Genomic DNA, 22,652 nt, shown 5'->3' with positions numbered 1-22,652 from the left:
TGATACACTAGAAGCAGGCAGCAGGTGATTCCTATTAGCTGGGTGGAGACCGGAAGGTGCCTGCATGTGCAGGCCTGACAGGACCCCAACCCCCAAGGTCAGCCTCCGATGGCCCAGGATGATTCAGATAGCTCCAGTGGAACTCCTTGATGAGCGATGAATCCAACAAGTAACTGGAAAGCACCTAAGATCTCTCCTTGGGGCCCTATGCTTCCCTGCCAACTAGGTACTGCACACCCTGTCCACAATGACAAGAATCTATCAACCAGTGAACTCTGTACACTGGACCATCTTCCACCATCCTAGAACCAGAAATGCAGGCTCAGATGGGCTGAGTGGTCCATAGCTAATGGGCTTGAGGCAGGAAACATGGAAGGTAGGTGTGATCCTGAGGGACGGTGGTGAGTGGAGACAGTAAATGATTGAATTTATGTGATGGGTAATCTTAAAGGGGCCAAAGAACCAGGTGAGAGCTTGCAGGAGTCAGTGCAGAAGGGCAGATCTCAGATGGCAGACTACAAGTTGGAGAACCAGGTCTGCCATCTCACCGACTGACAAAAACCCGGGAGGGCAGTGAAGTGGGCCACTTTGGAGAACCGGCCCATCACTGTCATGATCACTGTAGCCCCATTGGAGGGTGGCAAATCCGTGATGAAATCCACGGCAATGTTGGATCACGGGCAGCGAGGGATTGGTAGGGGCTGCAGGAGCCCATAGGATTGCTGGTTGGAGGAATTGGACATTGAAGGCAAGCAGCAACGAAAGAACCAGTGTTGCAGAAAATCCAGAGTCCATCATGCACCTGGATGGCCAGAGAGGGGTGAGGGAGTGGGCCCAGTGGAGTACAACAGAGTGCACGGCCATTGACACATACATACGGTTGTCAGGTGTGTCAGATGGAACAGGCTTGTGTTTTATACGATTGGAGTGAGGAGATAGAATAATGGGCCAATCTCTATTTCAGCTGGGAGAAATGGTAGCATAGTGGTTAGCACAACACTTTACAGTACCAGTGACCCAGGTACAATATCCACCACTGTCTGTAAGGGGTTTGTACATTGTCCTCGTGACTGTACGGGTTTCTTCTGGGTGCTCTGGTTTCCTTCCACAGTCCAGAGACCTACTCGTCGATAGGTTAATTGGTCATTGTAAATTGTCCTGTGATTAAGCTAGGGTTAAACTGGGGGGGGGGGGGTTGTTTGGCTCAGTAGGCCAGAAAGGCCTATTCTGAGCTGTACCTCAAAAAATAAATTCATTAGTGAACTGTCATGAAAGGGCATCTGATTTTGTATTCTTGGAAATGGAGATGGTGAAGTTGAATTATTGGAAGAAGAGGGCCCAGTGAACCTGATGTGGGTTGAGTTGGTGGGTCTAATCTATGGATATGAGGTTCTGGTAGTCAGTACAGATCAGGAAGAACTTGGTGTTTCCCATCAGCCAATGTCTCCTTTCTTCCAAGGACCATTTAATAGCAAGTAGTTCCTTGTCTCTTACTCCATAATGACACTGTGTAAGGTTGAACTTATGCAAGAAGAAGGCACAAGGATGTGTCTTCCCATCTACTCCTCGCTGGGAGAGGATGACTCTGACGCCCACATCAGATGTGTCCACCTCTATCACAAAAGGTCCAGAAGGGTATGAATGCCAGAAAATGGGAGCATTGGTGAGGTGTCTCTTGAGCTCCTCAAAAACATGGTCTGCGGTAGCAGACCAGATTATCCATGAGGTAGAAGACTTGGTGATGGAGGTGAGAGGAGGAGCAATTTTGCTATTGTTTCTGATGAAACAATGACAGAAGTTGGAGAAGCTGAAGAAGTGCTATAGCCATCTGAAGATGCGCAGCCAGGGCCATTCCATGACTGCACACACTTCTTCTCAGTCCATGGTTATGCCTTGAGGTGAAAGGACATGACACAGGAAGGAAATGACTGTGACGTTGAACTGGCATTTTTCTTACTTCCAGTGCAGTTGGTTTTCAAGGAGACACTGAAGGACTGAATGAACATGACAGGTGTGGTCTTGGGGGTAAAACGAAAACATACTTATATAGCATGTCTTGAAGGCTCTCGTTAATGAAGGCTTGGAAACTGGCTGGACCGTATGAAAGTCTGAAAGGCATCACAAAGTATTCACAGTGGCCAGTGGGTATTATGAATCCTGTCTTCCACTCATCCCCTGACGATTGTGAATCAGGTTGTACGCACTCCATAGATGCAGTTTGATGAAGATCTGGGTTCCACAGTGTGTTTCAAATGTGCTATTCATCAAGGAAAGAGGGAAATGGTTCGTAATAGTTATTTTGTGGAGCCCATGCAGGGACAAAGATCCCCATCTTTCTTTCTGATAAAGAAGAATCACCACTGTCTTCAATGTACCTTCCATATGTTTCTTTGACCTAGTCTACCTACAGCAGACATCTCAAGGCATTGAAAAGTAATTATCAATGCTCTCATCATAAAATTATTCAAATTTACTGGAAGGAAAAGCAAACCAGTGTTAGGGTACTTGAAAGACAACAGGCTCAGCATTGAGCCCTAAATACACATGGTTATTTTGGGCAGGCTGTGTCAGTTGCAGACACCACACCACAATCCTAAGACATAATTCTATGCAAATTTTGTCACAGGAAGAGAAAATAAGGTCAATGGAGGAAGATGTTCAATGGTGTGATCAAACCCTTGAAAATGTCATTATTCTCCATTTGACTCGCGGGAATTTGTAGGCCTTGAATGTTCAAAGTGAAGGAGTTTACAGGATGGAATTGAGAAGTCCATGTATTGGACACAGAACGCAACATGAATGGTGGAAGGAGTACATTATCTCACAAACTACCCACCTGTCTACCTATCTGTGCAAATATCTGTGTTTCCCACATTGACCTCATTTGTCACCTCTGATCCCATAAAACAAAAGCACAAGAAGGTTATCCCCCAACCAAAGTCTGTTTAAGAAATTTGTTATTGTCCATAGACTAGGAAAGCTTGCTAATGAATATACCAACAGTGAAGACCAGTGGTAATGGTCTATTAAACAAATTTTGAAACATGTGTTTATACTGAAGAGGAATATGAGCTTCATCAATTAATTAGTTAATTAAGAGATACAGTGTGGAACAGGCCCTTCCAGCCCAACAAGCTGCAACGCCCAGCAAGCCAGCAATTTAACCCTAGCCTAATCATAGGATAATTTACAGTGACCAATTAACTTAGTAACTAGTACATCTTTGGACTGTGGAGGAAACCAGAGCATCTGGAGGAAACCCACACATTCATGGGGAGGACATCCAAACTCCGTACAGAGGACGCCAGAATTGAACTTCAGACTCCAATGCGCCAAGCTGTAATAATGTCTAGCTAACCACTACGTTACCATGGCGCCCTAAAGTTCCATAAAGTTTTAAGTTCCATAAATAAGTCGTGAATGACTAGCGAGACAAATGTCAACATGAAACTGAATGGAAAAGCATGCAGCAGGCAAAATGAAATGCAGAACTTGACAGAGGAGAAGACATGGAACTGCAAAAGGCAACAAACAGATAGCAATAGCTACAAAAAACGTGACAAGAAAATGAGCAGAATCAAAGGAACTCCACAGTTATTGTAGGGCAAGGGTCAAGCCCAATGTGGGGCTAGAAAAAGATAAGGATGATGTTCACAGTTAGGTTGAGTAATTACTTTGTATCAGTAAAGAAAAACATTTAGACATCCTGAGGAAACTAATATGGATTCAGGGACAAGGACTCATCAAAAATGATACAGAAGATAACAGCTATGAAGAAAAATAGTGGACTAAAATAATTTTATTGGTGGAATGGTTTCTATCCCAGAAAAAAAGAACTGTATTAGACTATTGTAGATGCCGTAACTATATTTTTGGAAGTTTTCTCAGTATGGGAAACAGTATATTGCCCTGTCACTCCAGTGTGTTTTTAAAGGTAACAGACTGAAACCAGTTTGTCCCTAACTTCTGTGGTCTCAAAAGAATCAAATCAAGAACAGGGTTACAGAAGACCCTGAAAATATTACATTGATCAGAATGAACCAACAATGATTTTTAAATCACAGATCAGACAAGGTGAACCTGTTTGAATATTTCAAAGAGCTAAGCAGTAGACAAGATAAGTCGACGGGTGCTTTATACATGAATTTCCTGAAGGCATTTGAGAGAGTTGCTATTGAGAGAGTAGTAGATCCAGAAGGTAATGTGATTTAAGTTTGAGATTTTAAGTGGAACAATAGAAGTGCAGCTCCTTTCACTGGGGTGTCGAGGACCAAAGATCACCCCCTTAAAAAAGAGCTAGATTGCAAAGAAATCACTAGCCTCTCCTACACTCAGAGGCTGGTGAATTCTCACATCTTACTAGAAATGGCAATTGATGCTATGAGCTTTAAATCCCAATTTGATAGTTTTTATAACAGGTTATTATGATTTGGGGAAAAAACAGGGATATGAAATTAGATCAACTGTGATCTCAGTTATTGGCATAAGATGCTTTAAGAACTGCTGCAGCTTATTTACAACACATAGGAGATTTATTACTTGTCATCCAACCCTCCGTTACTGCTCTCTTTTCAGTGTATTTTATATATATATTATTTTGCTATATCTTTAACTTTTGTGCTATGTGTGGGTGTGATCTATTCAAACAAGGCACTTGGTCCTCTAAAAGTGATTCATTTATGCATTATCTCCCCTTTTCCTATCTTAATTCTCATCCTATATTTTTGATCTTATGCTTCAAAATTATTTAAACTGCTGATTTGTATTATATGGTTGTGATGAATATTTTTGATTATGGCTTCTTTTACATGCAATTTTGGTAGAATTAACATACACGTTTGTTTAAAGTTTTGATTTAATGAGACACTAAATCTCACAATTCTGTATTGCAAAATTTTATGCATTTTGTAATGATTAAATTAGTGAATATATCAAAATGAAATAAACTCATCTTTAGCCATTATAATGAAGCGGCCAGTTTTGCATAGTGAAAAATCAAAAAAGCTGCAGATGCCAGAAATCTAAAATAAAATCAGAAAATGCTTAGGCCACATCTGTGGGAAGAGAAGTGATGCTAACGTTTCAAGTTGAAGACCCTTTGTCAGAATTGGGTAGGAGAGAAAGGAAGCTTGTAAAGCTGCAGGGAGGGTGGGGAAGGACATGTATATGATAGGGCTGAATTCGGGTAATCATGGGGAGAAGCCATAAGTAAAGCTATCTGGTCAATGAACAGTTAATGAGTGAGAAAAAAGACAACTGAATGTAGAAGCTGTGAAATACAAAGCAGGAAGATATGCTTCACAATTAAGGTTGGATGTGTTCTCCTTTCCTAGAGGGGAAAAAATAAATAAAAGTTAAGCCAATTACACAGAGAATAGGTACAGACAGAGAAAGTAAGTTACCTGAAGTTGTAGAATTCAATACTATGTCCAGGAGTTTCCAGATTGAGCATGATGTAGCCTTTTGGGCTGAATATTGAATTCTACAAATTCAGTTACCTTAATTCGTGACTATCTATGATGTTCCAATCTGCGCCTTGTAAGGCATGAAAATGCCCGACGCAGGCCTCTCATGGTCTGAGTCGACGTTCCCCTATGATGTTAACTTATCTTGCTTTTTCTGCCTCTTTTCTTATTTTTTTAAATTGTCTCCCGTGGGAGAAGAAAACTACATTATCTTCATGGGACTTATAAGTACAATTTTGTTCAAGTTATTTCAATAAAGTAAGATGCTCAGAGCATTGCTAAAACCTGTTTGTTGGATTTTGCTGCAATATGGTATCTTACTCTACTGATTATAAATATAAATGTAGTATTTTCTTTCTTTAATTTAGCATGACAAATGGTGGAAAAACCACACTTGCGTGCAGCCTTAAGAAAGCACTTCCAAACAGCACTTTAATATGTCAAGATACATATTTCAAGGTAAAAATATAAAATAATCTTAATATTCTTATTTAATAATTGTAGATGGTGTTCGTGTTATTAATTTATTTAGATTTAGTTTCGTAATCGGGATGAGGAAAGTTCCATATGTTGCATCTAAATTATATTACTTAATGTATTTATCTCCTTTATTCTGTCCTGCTACCTTCTCCAAAGAATTTGAAATGTTTTTTAGAGGAATTTCAATGAGTCATTCTTTAACCATGTTTAGCATTTTATTAGCTTATTTATTATGAGAAAATCCTAATTCATTTCAGAGAAGCATAATCATATCCAATTTGTAAACTGATGTTTCATAGGGCATTCATATTTGGAGAACAATAAACTTAACCAACTTCCCTGCTTTCCTAATTTAGATTGAACTGTTCATTGTTCTACCTGTTTCATAAACCTGAAATTATCCACTTAAAATTAATGATGAGAGTACTGACATATAAATATCTCAATTATATATAAATCCCTCCAGTAAATTTAAGTCTGAAGTGCTTTGACTACCATGATAGCTATTTATGAAGGTAATACTAATCACCTCTATTAATTTACAAGATATATTAAATCAGGTCTTAGTGACCTTTTTGCTTTGAGCTTACTTAATTCTACCATTAGTTTTTATATGATCTATTTGAATGTTAGTTTCAGCTACTATTTCAAGACAGGTCAAATCTTTTTACAGTTAAAAGCATATACAAAGATTGTGAAAATACTTGGGATTCCACTGGTTCCTCAGAGTAAAAAGCAGGTAGAACTGTCTGGAAAATCGTAGCAGGTTTACAACATTTCTAATCGAGTACCTCTTCGAGGCATATTGCTTCAGGGGAAATTACTGGCAGACTGTAGTAGGGCCAACAATAGAAGACATGATAAAGAAATAAACTAATTGTAGAGTGCGTATCTGTGTCTCTATTCGTGCTTGAATGTACGTATATGGTCTGCCACTGCTGCAGAACAGGGGTCCCCAACCTTTTTTGCACTGCAGACCGGCCGACCAGGGGAGGGGGGCTGTGTTAATCACTACCGGAATATAGGTGATAAGTCAACTATAAGTCACTTATAAGTGGCTAATACACTCAATTTCGTTTCTGAAAGGGTTTATCTAACGAATTTAGTATTAAACACACAGCGCATATTTTCTTCGCATGAATATAGTGATAAGTCAATTATAACAGTGGTCCTCAACCTCCTGGCCATGGACCGATACATTGCTGCGAAGAATGCAGCGGTGCAGCGGTGGCCGGAACGCACCCAGCACATCTTTAAGAAAAAAGCCAAAATAAACAAGCTAATTAATTAGGTGCTGCCTGGCATGTAAATATCGCCCCAGATCAGAGGCAATGCAATCAGCAATCGCCTCTGATCTGGGCCGACATTTATGTGCCAGGCGGCACCTAATTAATTAGCTTGTTTATTTTGGCTTTTTTCTTAAAGATGTGCTGGGTGCGTTCCAGCTACCGCTGCACCGCTGCATTCTTTGCAGCAGTGTATCGGTCCGCGGCTCGGAGGTTGGGGACCACTGAATTATAAGTCACTTATAAGTCAATAGCATCATAACATTTTAAGTAACGTTTGGATATTAAACACACACTGCATATTTTCCCCGTATGAACATATAAAATCATTGCAACACACCAGTATCGCTGAATCAGTGGGAGCCCTGGGCTTGTTTTCCTGCAAAAAGACTGTCCCATCGAGGGGTGATGGGAGACAGCGATACTGGAAGGGGGTTCCTTATGTCCAATCTATTCCACAATTTAGTTTTCGTTGCATTCATTGCAGAAAAGCCCGCTTCGCAGCAATATGATGTTGGAAATGGAAGCAATGTTTTCAGTGCTTTCATGGCTTCCTCAAGATATTTAGCCTTGATTTTGATCCAGAATGCTAGCAGAGATGTTACATCAAACATACTTTTCGGGCCACCGTCATTTGCAAGCTTGAGGAGTTTATCTTTTTCCAGCGCTGACATGGATGATTCACAGGGGACATTCACAAATGGGTCACGCACCCATTCCTTTGCACATCTTGGGTCACTGATGACCTCGCGTGCGTTCAAGTTCAACCGTTGGCATAACAGGGAATGAGGAAAGGTGCAGCTGACTCATATCGTTTCATATCGCCAAATCATATTGTTTCCTTGCAGCCCGGTATCGATCCACAGCCCAGTGGTTGGGGACCATACACTTCAAGGTTTGATGTGTTGTGCATTCAGAGATGTACGTCTGCATACTACTGTTGCGACATGTGGTTATTTTAGTTACTGTCACCTTCCTTTATCAGTTTGAACTAATCTGGCCATTCTCCCCCGACCTCTCATTAACAAGGCATTTCACCTACAAAACAGTCCACTATTTTTCGCACCATTTTCTGTAAACTCTAGAGACTATTGTGCATGAAAATCACTGGAGAGCAGCAGCTTCTGAATTACTCAAAACTGGCATAAACAATCATTCCATGTTTAAAGTCACTTAAATCACATTTCTTCCCCATTCTGATGTTTGGTCTGAACAACATCTAAAACCTCTTGGTCATGTCTTAACTGTTTGGTAAGATGGTGGCATGCTTGGACACAGAGGCCACTCCAGCTTCAATCAAAGGTATTTGTCCTTCCTGTACGTCTCTTTTATGATCATAACTCATTGCTGGATACTAAGAACATCAAGGACTGTAAGGCTATTCCATCAGCAAGTTGCTTGATAGCAATGGAGCTGGATTTATGGCATACCATGGTTAAGTTGTCGCCTGAACTTCTTGTGTACTGTGCTGTGTGATCCAAAAAGAAGTGCAAGAGATTGTCTTGGACATTTTTATTGTGATCACAAGACCCTGTTGGACATTGGTAATGAAGAATACTGCAAGTCGGTTCACTGGTTCATTGGCAAGACTGACAGCAGAGGAGCTGTGTTGCCTTGGTTATTGCGGAGACAAGGCCCTCATGCCTCAGAGTTGACTTGCAGTTACCGATGAAGGAGACACCAAAGCTGGCTGTGTGCTGGGCTGGGGGCTGGCCCCACCTGTCAGTGCTGCCCTCTAGTGTTCACTTGGTGGAGGAACACCTGGGCAACTCACAGATATATTATTTTGTGACAGGATATTTATAGTCTTCTGAAGGCTAGACTGGGGCATTCAAGACCGGTATCCAAAACTATACAAGAAGTCCAGGTACGACTCACAGAAGGCTATTTTAAGAGCAAGGAAGCAATACCAATTGAGGTTAGAGATGGAATTGAATTTGTGTCAGCTGTGGCAGGGTTTGTAGGCCATGATTTCCCAGAAGGCAAAACCTTACCATGAATGGCAGTGATGCTTCACTCAAAGATGAGCTCAATGCCTTTTATGCATGCTTTGAAAGGGAGAATAAAACTATATCTGTGTGAAGCCCTGAAGCATCTGGTGACCCTATGATCTCTGTCTGGGAGGCTGACATCAGAACATCTTTCAAGATGGTGAACCCTTGCGAGGCATCAGTCTTTGATGGCGTATCTAGTAGGGCTTTGAAAACTTTTGCCAACCCACCAGCAGGAGTGTTCAAGGACACCTTCAATCTCTCACTGCTGGAGGAAGAGGCTCCCACCTGCTTTAAAAGTGTGATAATCATCAGTGCCCAAGAAAAGCAGGGTGAGATGCCTCAACAGTTAACGTGAGTGCCACTCACATCTACTGTGATTAAGTACTTTGAGAGTTTGGTTGTGGCTAGAATCGACTCCTGCATTAGCAGGGACTTAGACCTGCTACAGTTTGCCTTTCGCCATAATAGATCTACAGAGTTTGTAATTTCACTGGCTCTCCTCTTGGCCTTGGATCATCAGGACAACAGTAATACCTATGTCAGGCTGCTGTTCATTAACTACAGCTCTGCATTAAACACAATCATACCCTCAGTTCTAATCAACAGGCTCCAAATCGTGGGCCTCTGTACCTCCCTCTGCAACTGGATCCTTGACTTCTTCACCGGGAAACCAAAGTCCGTGCAGTTTGGAAATAACATCTCCTCCTCACTGACAACACTGCAGCACTTCAAGGATGTGTGCTTAGCCTCCTGCTCTATTCTCTTTACACCCACGATTATGTGGCTAGGCACATCTCATATACTATCTATAATTTTGTTAACAACGCAACTATTGTTGGCAGAATTTCAGATAGTGACATGGTGTACAGGAGCAAGAGAGATCAGCTGGTTGAGTGGTGTTACAACAGCAACCTTACACTCAGTGTTAGGAAGACCAAGGAATTGATTGTGGACTTAAGAAACGGAAAGTTGAGGGAACAAGCACAAGTCTTTATTGGGGGATCAGAAGTGGAAAAGGTGAGCACTTTCCAGTTCTTGGATCCCAACATTTCTCAGAATCTATCCTGAGACCTACATATTAGTGTAATTACAAAGAAGGCATGACAGCGGCTATGTTTTATTAGGAGTTTGAGGACAATTTGTATGTCACCAAAGACACTTACATATTTCTATAGATGTACCATGAAGAGCATTCTAACTGGTTGCATCACTCTATGGTATGGAGGGGACATTGCATAGAATGGTAAAACGTGGCAGTAAGTTGTAAACTCAGCCAGCTCCATTCAAAAAGCAATGTCTGAAGAAGGTGGCATCCATCATTAAGGATCCCATCACTCAAGGCATGTCCTCTTTTCATTGCTACCATCAAGGAGGAGGTACAGGAACCTGAAGATGCACATAAGTTTTAGGAACAGCTTCTTCCCCTCTGCCATCAGATTTCTGAATGGACAATGAACCCATGAACACTACCTCAGTTTTCCATCTCTTTTAGCGCTGCTTATTTGAATTAATTTATTTATCTTTTTGTAATACATCTTATTGTTCAGCAAGATGGTGCTGGTGAAATACAGCGACGTGTTACGGGCACCTTACAAAACTTCTAAATATACTTCTTCTGAACTACTCTCACTGCAATCTGCAGTCAGTAATTTCCTTTTAATTAACATACTTCTGACAACACTGTTGTTGGCTGAATAAAGGGTGGTGATGAATCAGCATGTACTGTAGTAGGGATATTGAAAATGTGGCTGTGTGGTGCCACAACAACAACCTCTCACTCAATGTCAGCAAGACCAAGAAGCTGATTATTGATCTCAGGAGGAGGAAACCAGACATCCATGAACCAATGCTCATAGGGGATTTGTTGTGGAGAGGGTCAACAACTTTAAATTCCTCAGAGTTTCATTTCTGAGGATCTATTATGAAGAAAGCATGGCAGTGTCTCTAACTTTTTGGAAGTTTGTGAAGATTTGGCATGACATCTAAAACTTTGACAAACTTCTCTAGGTGTGTGTTGGAGAGCATGTGGCATCATCTGTTAGTCTAGAGCTCCCTGAAATTGGCAATACAAGTTGTCAGTCTGGTAAGAATGTATATGGCATTCTAATTTCTATTGATTCTGTTGTTGACTATTAAAAGTGGAGAAGTTATGTTGCAATTCTATAAAACATTGGTTGGGCCACGTTTGGATTGTCTGCGGTTCTGGTTGCCACATTGCAAAAAGGATGTGGAAGTTTTGGAGACAATGCAGAAGAGGTTCATCAGGATGTTGCCTAGATTAGAGAATGGGGGAGAGATTCGACAAACTTGGATTGTTTTCTGTGGAGCACCAGAGGTTAAGGAACAATCTGATAGAACTATATATACACACACACACACACACACACACACACATACACACATATATATATATACATATATATATGCATATATACACACACACACACACACACACGTATATTTGTGAAAGGCATAAATAATCAGAGTCTTTCTCTGTTCTGTACTGTTCTATGTTCGGAGATTGCACTGTAATGCTATGTGTTCTCTATATCATCTGAGAGATGTTTATATTTCAGTAAATGCAAGACAAGCTTTGCAAGTGAATTAACTATTATAAATTTAAATCAGCATGTCATGAATCAAATTATAGTGGAGGTGCATGTGGTGAGATAATGGGTAAAACAAACCATCAGTCTTACACTTGAAATGGTTTCTCCTTGGCTTCTGTATGAGAAGTCTGATGCTAGCATAAAATGTAATCAACAATTTAAAAGTAGTTCATGAAAACTTCCCAGTAACTGATTGAAATTGTAAGTAAAATCCAGGAAAATTCTGTATTGAAAAGAAAACCATGAAATGTAATGGTACTTAAAATCTGAGAAAATGCTGAAAAATACTCAGCAGGTCAGGCAGCATTCTTGGAAAGAGAAATAGACAATATTTTTGGTCTGCAGTCCTTTGTCAATAGTATTGATAAGTATGGACAGATTTTTACCAATGTGTGGAAGAAACTGGAACCATTCTAGACTTGTTGAATCAGAACACAGGCACATCAAAGGTTTCTTGGACAGCTAATACAATGAGAGAAAAGATTTTGGCTAAATTTTAAAATTAATGTGCAGGAATGGTTAGTACAAGAACAATTTAAGAAAATTTGTTTATTGTCCATGTTCATCTATAAATCATTCTAAATTCATTTTCATCTTCTGAATTCTTTTCAATTTTGTATGTAGAGGGTTGTCGTTGGTTACAATAGGACATGGGTAGGATGCAGAGTGGAGCTGAGAAGTACCAGATGGAGTTTAATCCAGAAAACTGTGAAATGATACTCTTTGGAAGGTCGAACTTGAAAGCGGAGTACAGGATTAATGGTAGGATTCTTCGCAGTTTGGAAGAACAGTAGGATCTCGGGGTCCACATCCATAGATTCCTCAAAGTTACCATGCAAGTTGATAGGGTTGTTAACAAGGCTTATGATACGTTGGCCTCCATTAGTTGAGGGATTGCGTTTGAATCACTAGGTAATATTGCAGCTCTATAAAACCGTAGTTTGACCACACGCGATATTGTGTTCAATTCTGATCCCCTCGTTATAGGAAGAATGTGGAGGCTTTGGAGAGAGTGCAGAGGAGACTTACGAGGACGCTGTCTGGATTAGTGAGCATATTTTATGAGGAGAGGTTGAGCCGAGTTTAGGGCTGATCTCTTTGAAAGCAGTGGAGGGCGAGAAGGTGATGGGGTGTATAAGATGATAAGAGGCATGGATAGATTGGACAGCCACACCTTTTTTCCAGGGTGGAAATTACTAAAGGGAGGACAAAATTTTAAGGTGATTGGAAGAAAGTAATGGAGTCATGTCAGAGTAGGTTTTTTACATAAAATGGTGGATGTGTGAAATGTGCTGCCAGGTATAGAGGCGAATATTAGAGGTATTTGCAAGACTCTTACATAAGAACATAGATGAAAGATAAATGGAGAGCTACAAGAGGGTAGGGTTAAATTGATCTTAGAGTAGGTTGAAAATTTGGTTAAATATTTTGGGCAAAAGGGCTTATACTGTGCTGTAATGTTCTATATTCTATTATATATATTTTGCTTTCTGAAAGACTGAAATTTTTGCCTTAAGCATTGCAATTAAGTATGTTTCCATGTGAAATTGATAATGGTTTCCACTTGACACATAATTTTCTCATTAGGTTTCTTAACTTTTTGCCTTTTTTAAATAAAGGCTTTCACCTTGCAATAATATTCATACAGTTCCCCAAGATATTTAACATTTCCAAACTAATCTTCTACGAAACATGGCAGCAACATTGCTTCGAGTCTAAATTTTCTGCAACCTCAAATCTTATACACACAGAATAGAGATGAGTCTTTTGCACTGTAGACCAGAAATTGTATTTTGGAGTAATAACTATTTATGGCTTTATGTTTGTTATTTTTCAGGATTCGGCTGATGTGGAGGTTGGAGAAGATGGCTTTCAGCAGTATGATGGTAAGATTTGTTAAATTTCAAGTAAATTCTTTTGTGATAATAACAATCACAGGAGGGTGATCACAGATTTACTTTGGAATAAAGCAGCCTCTTTAAATTTATCATTACATTTCTCCTCCCATACTTCAACTTTATATAAGACACTTAAAGGAACATTTAATGAATGTTAATAGATTCTCTAATATTGTTTTGGCAGATGTAAAAGAAAATGTCATAACTTTGAAAAGTTTACTTTCTTTCACTCCTGTAACCCCAATTAAACATCAAGAGAAGGGTTTTTACCTCTCATTTTTAATCTCTCAAATTTCCTCTAATTTCACCATCAAGGTCTACCCACCACCAGAATTGCACACTTCAACAGCTCCCCCATGAAGTTGAAGTTTTCCACCAAAATGAAACCATTACTTTTACTCATTACAATCTGAATTCTTCTGATCATTTACATTTTGGATCAAGTGATATAATCTTGAAATTAATATCACTGACATTCTCTGTGAAATAAACAGAGTTCTGTCGTGTGCAATATAACAGAAAAAGGAAGACGGTTGCTCCATAAACAATGTCGTTTACACCAATTAAAAGGCATCCATTTCTTTCCTTTTTAGTCATCACAGCTCTGGATATGGAAGCAATGATGAATGCAGTATATGCCTGGATGAATAACATGGCTGCCATACGTGAGGATCAAGCAGTGCCAGAATACAGGGGACTTGGTGTCCTAATAATAGAAGGGTTCCTTATTTATAATTATAAGTATGTTTCTTATATTTTTCAAGGATTCATATGTTTATTAATTGTATTAAAGTGTTTTATTATAGTTCCACTAAACTATTGTGTAGAAACTATAAATTAACTATGTTGTAAAGAAAGTATTTTATTTATTAACAGGCTCTGGGTGGCCCAAGGGAGTTTGAGTTCATTGTGTCACAGTAGTGTGATGACCTGGTTTTATTTGCATTGCTCCTGAGAAACAGAAGTAATTAAAGGCTTAGAGGATGATAATCAGCTCATAACAGTCTTCTGCCAATACATGAAGAAAACATTTGCAAAGTCTAAAATTGTCCTAATCTAATTTTAATGGAATCCGTCTTCATTTGTGGTTTAATTACAATTTGACTGTGTTGGTGCATTTGATTGAATTCATAACACTGCTTGAATTCATAACATTGTTTTTCATATGTTTTTAGGCCACTGAATGATGTTTTTAATCAACGCTATTATCTCTCCATTTCATATGAGGAGTGCAAGAGACGAAGATGGTAATTAGTGATTTAAAATGTTATGAGCATTATTATTTTCAAATTATATAAAATTGTAAGCTGAATTTCCTTTCCCTAGTTTAAGAACCTACGAACCCCCGGACCCACCTGGAAATTTTGATGGACATGTGTGGCCAATGTACCTCAAAAACAGAAAAGAAATGGAAGAGAGAGTGCCTAACATAAGTAATCATTTAAGAATCAGTTACTTAAGACTTGCATGACCTGCAGTTTTTCTTTATTATTTTGAGAGAATGAAATGGATGTGCAGAAAAATTCACATAAATCTAAATATATAACCTTGAGCATAATGATTACTAGTTTTACCCTCCTAATTCTGTCCGTAGATTTATTTTAATATAACAAGAAGAATAATGACAATATAATGATATTCAGATAGTTAGTGTTTTGATGCCTACCATTTTCAAATTCTTCTCTGGCAGTTAAAATTTTCTTTTAAGTTTTTAATTGTAGTCTTGAAGAAATCTTGAAATATTATAGGGTATGGCCAGGAAATTACCTGCAGCATCAAATGATCCAAATGCATGTATTTTTTATTTTTCCTCAGTTTATTTGGATGGAACAAAATCCCCAGAGGACCTGTTTACCCAAGTGTATGATGATCTTTTAAAGGAAATTCAAAAGCTCCAAGGTCTGTCTTCTATCTTGTGGTTCATGTTTCTTTTTCTGAAAATTTAACACGTAACTTTCAGATCAATAATATTCAGTTTAAAAGAGGCGTAGATTAGGAATACACAACACACACAAAATGCTGGTAGAACACAGCAGGCCAAGCAGCATCTATAGGGGGAGGTTACAGTCGACATTTTGGGCCGAGACCCTTCATCAGGACCCGAAACGTCGATTGTACCTCTTCCTATAGATACTGCCTGGTCTGCTGTGTTCTACCAGCACTTTGCATGTGTTGCTTGAATTTCCAGTATCTGCAGATTTTCTCATGTTATAGATTAGGAATATTATGTGTTTTTGTTTGATTTGAATTAAATATTAAAAATCTATTCAAATACAGTGAATTCCAGTTAATTTGGACACATTGAGACCAGTACATTTTGACCCAATTAAGCTCCAGTTAGCCGAAATTATATAGAACCTGTAAAAAATGGGAGAAAAAGACAAACTGTGGAACAAATTACAGTTGGCCCTCCTTATCTGGGGGTTCCGCATGCACGGATTCAACCAACCACGGATTCGGGAAAACCCGGAAGTTCTCTTTCCAGCACTTGTTGTTTGAGCATGTACAGACTTTTTTTTCTTGTCATTATTCCCTAAACAATGCGGTATAACAACTATTTACTTAGTATTTACATTGTATTAGGTATTATAAGTAATCTAGAGATGATTTCAAGTATACGGGAGGATGTGCATAGGTTACCGCGGATCGGGATAAAAAAAAACTGAGGTTCTCTTACTAAATTAGTCGGAACAGGTACATCCAGTATTATTTAGTCTCAGTTAGTGAAACGTTTGTCTTAGCATATAGTATATATTTTACCTTTCTATGCATATAGAACACTTAAGAAATGTATGTATTTTAATAATTAAACCGCTTAATAATAATTGTAGCTTTCATCAGGGCAGGGCCTTTCTCACTTTATCCTTTAAAATTGTTCTGATCATTGACCGACTGTAGCCTAACGCTTTTCCAATGACTGATGGCGTTTCACCTCTTAACGATCGCTTTATTATTTCCACTTTATTTTCAATCGTGATCATGATTATTTTCGTGAACAGAAACACTGCAGATTCAGAGCTCCGCCGGGTCCTAAAATCCACCGCACTGAGACAGGTTAAATAAGGTCCAGAGGTCTGCTGGGTCCTAAGGTCCACCTGCACTGAGACAGGTTAAATAAGGGACTTGAGCATCCGCGTTTTTTGGTATTCGCGGGGGGGGGGGGTCCTGGAACCAATCCCCCATGGATAAGAAGGGTGGACTGTATGTATTTAAATGAAATACAGGTCAAATTAGAACACTAGAAAGCACTAGAGAAATATAATACTATGTATTAGTTCCTAATAGTTATCAATGGAGGAATTCATCCAGTGTACTCAATGAACAAAATAAGAGCAAACATTAGTGCAGACAATGCTATCCTCCAAATCGTCATTCTCATTGTAACATTCAAGGTGATTGTCGATACCTTCAAATTCTTTGTAGTTCCTAACTTATTGAAGTAGTGACATCGTTTCGTTTGCACTCCCGGCTGTTTCTGGCATCCCCAAGCCTAAATGCTTGAAACTACAGTAAGCAAAACAGTTTAGAATTGTCTTACTGCTTATTTCTTGCCAACGATCAGTGGCAAAAATCATTGCTTTTTGAATGCAAACACACACAACTGATAGTATTTAAAGGCCTCAATGCTCTCCATTTCTTTCTCCGCACCAGACCCAACCAGTTTCCCTCCACCACCACTCTCCTCTGTCTGGCGGAACTTGTCTTCACTCTCAATAATTTTTCTTTTGGCTCCGCCCACTTCCTCTGAACAAGAGGTATAGTCATGGGTACTCACATAGGTCTCAGCTATGCCTGTGTTCTTTGGGGCTACATGGAACAGTCTATGTTCCAAGACTACACGGATGTCTCTCCCCCACTTTTCCTATGCTACAGCGACGACTGCATTGGTTCTGCTTCCCTGCCCTCAGATTTACCTGGTCCATTTCCAACACCTCCCTCCCCTTTCTTGATCATCTATCTCTGTCTTTGGAAGCAGCTTATCTACTGATGTGTATTATAAACCCATTGACTCTTGCAGCTACCCTCGATTATACCTCTTCCTACACTGTTACTTGTAAAAAGGTCATCTCCTTCTCTCAATTCCTCTATTTCCACAGCATCTGCTCTCAGGGTGAGGTTTTTAATTCCAGGATGAAGAAGATGTCCTCCTTCTTCAAAAAAAAAGGGCCTTCCCTTCCTCCACCATCAATGCTACCCTCAACCACATCTCTTCCATTTCATGCATGTTTACCCTTACCCCATCTTCTTGCCACCCCACCAGGGATAGAGTTCGACTTGTCCTCTCCTACCACCCCACCAGCCTCTGCATCCAGCACATAATTCTCTGTAATTTTGCCATCTCCAATGGGATCCCACCATCAAACACATCTTTCCCTCTCCCTCCACTTTTTGCTATGTGACTCCTTTGTCCATTTGTCCCTCCCCAATGATCTTCCTCCTAGCAGTTATCCTTGCAAGGAGAAAAGTGCTACACCTGCACCTACACGTCCTTCCTCACTACCATTCAGACCTCCAAACCATCCTTCCAGGTGAGGCAACACTTCACCTGTAAGTCTGTTAGGGTCACCTACAGTATCCGGTGCTCCCGGTGTGTCTCCCTCTATATCAGTGAGACCCGACATAGATTGGGAGACCACTTTGCTGAGCACCTATGTATGTCCGCCAGATAGATCTCCCAGTGGCCACTCATTAAATTCCACTTTCCATTCCAATTCCGACATATCAGTCCATGGCTTCCTTTACTATCACGATGAGGCCACACTCAGGTTGGAGGAGCAACACCTTACATTCTGTTTGGGTAGCTTCCAACCTGATGGCATGAACATCGATTTTTCAAACTTCTGATAATCCCCAACAACCTCCCCCCCCCCCGCCCCACCCAGACCTTATCACCTTATCTCCTTGCCCGCCCATCACCTCTTTCTGGTGCTCTTCCCCCTTTTCTTTCTTCCTTGGCCTTATGTCCTCTCCCATCAGATTCCCTTTTCTCCGGCCCTGGATCTCTTTCACCAATCAACTTCCCAGCTCTTTACCCTTTCCTCCGCCACCCCCCCAATTTCACCTATCACCTTGTGTTTCTCCCTCCCCTCCACCCACCTTCTAACTCTGACTCCTCATCTTTTTACCCCAGTCCTGATTTTGCGTCGAACTACCTCAAAAACCACCAAAGAGAAAAGACCCACCTGAAGAGTCGACTATATTCTTTTTCATAGATGCTGCCTGGCTGCTGAGCTCCTCCAGCATTTTGTGTGTGTTCCTTGGATTTCCAGCATCTGCAGCTTTTCTCTTTTTTGGTATTTAAAACTGTTCACTCTAAGCACAGTGTACTGTGTAATGGCCACACAAGTACGCATGCCTTGCTAGTGAGAACTTCTTCAGCAAAATTCTCCTGCCCCAGTGGTGTCATGAAGAGAATCCTGCCAATTTTCTCGATTAGTTTTTGTTCTTTAACTGTTGTCCCAAGTAAGAGTCTGCCCCGATTAACCAATGGCCCAATTAACTGGAAGCCACTGTATATTTATTGGGATTACTACATATATCTTGCAAAATGTGTTTTTGTAATTACTTATTTAACAGCAGAAGGTATAGGAGAAAATTTAAGGAAGGAATTAGGAGGATAAAATAAGGGCCATGAAATATCCTTGCCAGGTAATATTAAGGGAAGTCCCAAGATGTAATGGGACTGTTATTGGTTTATTCTTGTCACATGTACCAAGATACCCTGAAAAGCTTTGCTTGCATACTGTTCATACAGATCAAATCATTAGACAGTGCAGTGAAGTAGAACAAGGTAATAACAATGCAGAATAAAGTGTAAAAGCTACAGCAAAAGTCTAGTGAAGACATAAAAAATAAAGTGCAAGATGATAACAAAAGTAGATTGTGAGGTCAAGATTCCATTTTATCATAGAAGAGATCAGTTCAAGTGTCTGATAACAATGGGATTGAAGCTGTCCTTGAGCCTGGTGGTATGTGTGCTTTCAGACTTTGGTCTTCTGCGCAGAGGGGAGCAAGAAGGGAACCAGAGAAAGAGTGGGCAAGGTCCTAAATGAATACTTTTCATCTGTATTCATTGAGAAGGACATGAAAGATATTGAATTCAGGAAGAGGATTGTTGAGGGTCTGGCACATGTAAGTACAAAGAAGGAAAAGCATTACATGCCATGGAGCACATAATAGTTGATAACCCTTGGGTTGGATGAGATCTATCCTTGGATGCTATGGGAAGCAAGGAAGGAGATGGCTAGAGTCCTGTTTGATATCTTTGCACCTGTCTTAAACACAATGAGGTACCAGAAGACTGGAAGAAAGCTAATGTTGGTCCTTTATTTAAGAAGGTAATTAAAATTAGTCAGGTAACCACAGACTGATGAAGTGGTAGGGAAATTATTGGAGAAAGTTTTAAGGGATCAGATTTAAGTACATTTGGAAACAATGTTAGATATACTTAGCGTTGCTTTATGTCAGGAAAATCCTGTCTCACTAATTTGAGATTTTTGTGGAGATAACTAATAAGTTTGATGTAGGTAGGATGGTAGGTATTGTCTACATGGACTTTAGAAAGCATTTGACGTACTGAAGTCCATATAGACTGTAGGGTAAGCTTATCCCAAGACAAGCTGGCTAATTAGATCCAAGATTGGCTTGGAGATTGGATGAGGAGGTTGATGTTGAAAGAATGCTTTTCTAATTGAAATTCTGTGACCACTGGCATACCACAAAGATCTGTGCTGGAACCTGTGTTGATTGTGATGTATACTGACATGTTGGATATGAATGTATGAGGTAATGTTAGTAAATTTGTGAATGATATGAAAATTGGTGGTGGTGTAGATAGCAAGGAAGGTTGTCTAATGCTATAGGAAGATATATATAAAATAGAAATGTTGTAGTGTTATTTGATGAAACTTAATCCCAACAGGTACAAGGTAAAATAGGGGTGGAAAATGTATAGTAAACGGAGGGATTTTGAAGTTTATGTCCTTAATTCCAGAGCTGCTCCAGCCTATGGTCAGGCCACACTTAGATCCCCTCCAGTTCGCCTACCAGCCCCGACTAGGAGTTTAGGATGCCATCGTCTACCTGCTGAACTGTGTCTACGCCCACCTGGACAAGCCAGCAAGCACTGTGAGGGTCATGTTTTTTGACTTCTCCAGTGCGTTCAACACCATCCGCCCTGCTCTGCTGGGGGAGAAGCTGACAGCGATGCAGGTGGACACTTCCCTGGTGTCATGGATTCTTGATTACCTGACTGGCAGACCACAGTATGTGTGCTTGCAACACTGTGTTTCCGACAGAGTGATCAGCAGCACTAGGGCTCCACAGGGGACTGTCTTGTCTCCCTTTCCTTTCACCATTTATACATCGGACTTCAACTACTGCACAGAGTCTTGTCATCTTCAGAAGTTTTCGGATGACTCTGCCATAGTTGGATGCATCAGCAAGGGAGATGAGGCTGAGTACAGGGCTACGGTAGGAAACTTTGTCACATGGTGTGAGCAGAATTATCTGCAGCTTAATGTGAAAAAGACTAAGGAGCTGGTGGTAGACCTGAGGAGAGCTAAGGTACCAGCGGAAAAAAAGGAACAACCTGAGTAGCCTCCAACCTGATGGCATGAACAACCTGGGTAGCCTCCAACCTGATGGCATGAACATTGACTTCTCTAACTTCTGCTAATGCCCCACCTCCCCCTTGTACCCCATCCGTTATTTATTTATATACACACATTCTTTCTCTCTCTCTCCTGTTTCTCCCTCTGTCCCTCTCACTATACCCCTTGCCCATCCTCTGGGTTCCCCCCCCCCTTTTCCTTCTCCCTGGGCCTCCTGTCCCATGATCCTCTCATATCCCTTTTGCCAACCAGCTGTCCAGCTCTTGGTTCCATCCTTCCCCTTCCTGTCTTCTCCTATCATTTTGGATCCCTCCCCTCCCCCTCTCAAATCTCTTACTAGCTCTTCCTTCAGTTAGTCCTGACGAAGGGTCTCGGCCCGAAGCTTCGACTATACCTCTTCCTAGAGATGCTGCCTGGCCTACTGTATTCACCAGCAAATTTGATGTGTGTTGCTTGAATTTCCAGCATCTGCAGAATTCCTCGTATTTACATGCCAAAAGAGATAGTGGAATCAGATAAATCACAGTTGAAGGGACACTTAGAGAGACATTTGAATGGGCAAGGCATAGAAGGATATAAATCCAGTGCTGGCAAATAAGACGAGTATAGATAAGTAAAGAGTTTAGCATGGACATGTGGGCCAAAGAGTCAGTTTCTGAGCTGTGAAACTCCATGACTCAATGCCACATAATAGAGGTTCCCAGAATTAAATTCCATGGCAACAAGAGGGCATTTCTAATTTGATGCAAAATTGGCAAAGAAGTGGAAAACAGACTAATTGTGAACATTTCTTTCATCCACTAGAGGGAAGTATACAGAGTTCTCCATGGACTGAAATTAGGACAACTTCAGCTTCACAATGTAGGTAATTTAGGCAGTGCACTCATCAGATAATTATTTAAAAGAAACACTATACATCTTTGCACCATAGCAATTTATTCTTCCCTGAATTGAGGAAATTGATTCACAATTGTCAATCCTGTTTTCATTTTGAAGTGTGGTATTCTTTTATACCCACACAGGCTTGGGAAACGCTCAAGTGCTATGTATGCATCATACTATTAGTTTTGTTTTAAAGTTTCTTGGATATCACTTCCAGGTTGATATTTCCATCAATTTTGTCAACAAGTGATATTCCATGTATACAGTTTTTTTTATTCTCATTGCACTGAATAAAAGTGTCCACCTGTTTAACTATCTTGCCTTCAGCTATATTTCATTTTGATATAATGCTAATTTACTGTTTTTGAGTATCATATCTGCTTTTCTGTTATTCATTTAATGTGGATAATTATCTGTAATGGTTG

General features: G+C 40.2%; 1 protein-coding gene across 11 annotated transcripts in view; it reads left to right on the top strand.

The window, feature by feature from the left end:
- Nucleotides 1-22,652, top strand: part of LOC140211615 (nicotinamide riboside kinase 1-like) — a 34,979-nt gene that overhangs the window by 8,855 nt on the left and 3,472 nt on the right. For 5 of the 11 annotated variants that reach the window (XM_072281533.1, XM_072281538.1, XM_072281537.1 and 2 more), the window contains 7 exons: nt 5,834-5,924; nt 13,672-13,720; nt 14,326-14,473; nt 14,908-14,979; nt 15,059-15,165; nt 15,548-15,631; nt 22,150-22,206. In XM_072281533.1, coding sequence (XP_072137634.1) covers nt 5,834-5,924; nt 13,672-13,720; nt 14,326-14,473; nt 14,908-14,979; nt 15,059-15,165; nt 15,548-15,631; nt 22,150-22,206 — 608 coding nt within the window. Of the gene's footprint in view, nt 1-5,833; nt 5,925-12,528; nt 12,597-13,671; nt 13,721-14,325; nt 14,474-14,907; nt 14,980-15,058; nt 15,166-15,547; nt 15,632-19,717; nt 19,865-20,726; nt 22,561-22,652 lie in introns of those variants that run through there. The other 6 variants (XR_011889531.1, XR_011889532.1, XR_011889530.1 and 3 more) reach the window with 5 other exon arrangements.

This window comes from Mobula birostris, chromosome 17, assembly GCF_030028105.1.
Source record: "Mobula birostris isolate sMobBir1 chromosome 17, sMobBir1.hap1, whole genome shotgun sequence".
NCBI lineage: Eukaryota > Metazoa > Chordata > Chondrichthyes > Myliobatiformes > Myliobatidae > Mobula > Mobula birostris.
Note: the sequence above shows the minus strand (reverse complement) of the source record. Positions and strands in the feature narration are given on the sequence as shown.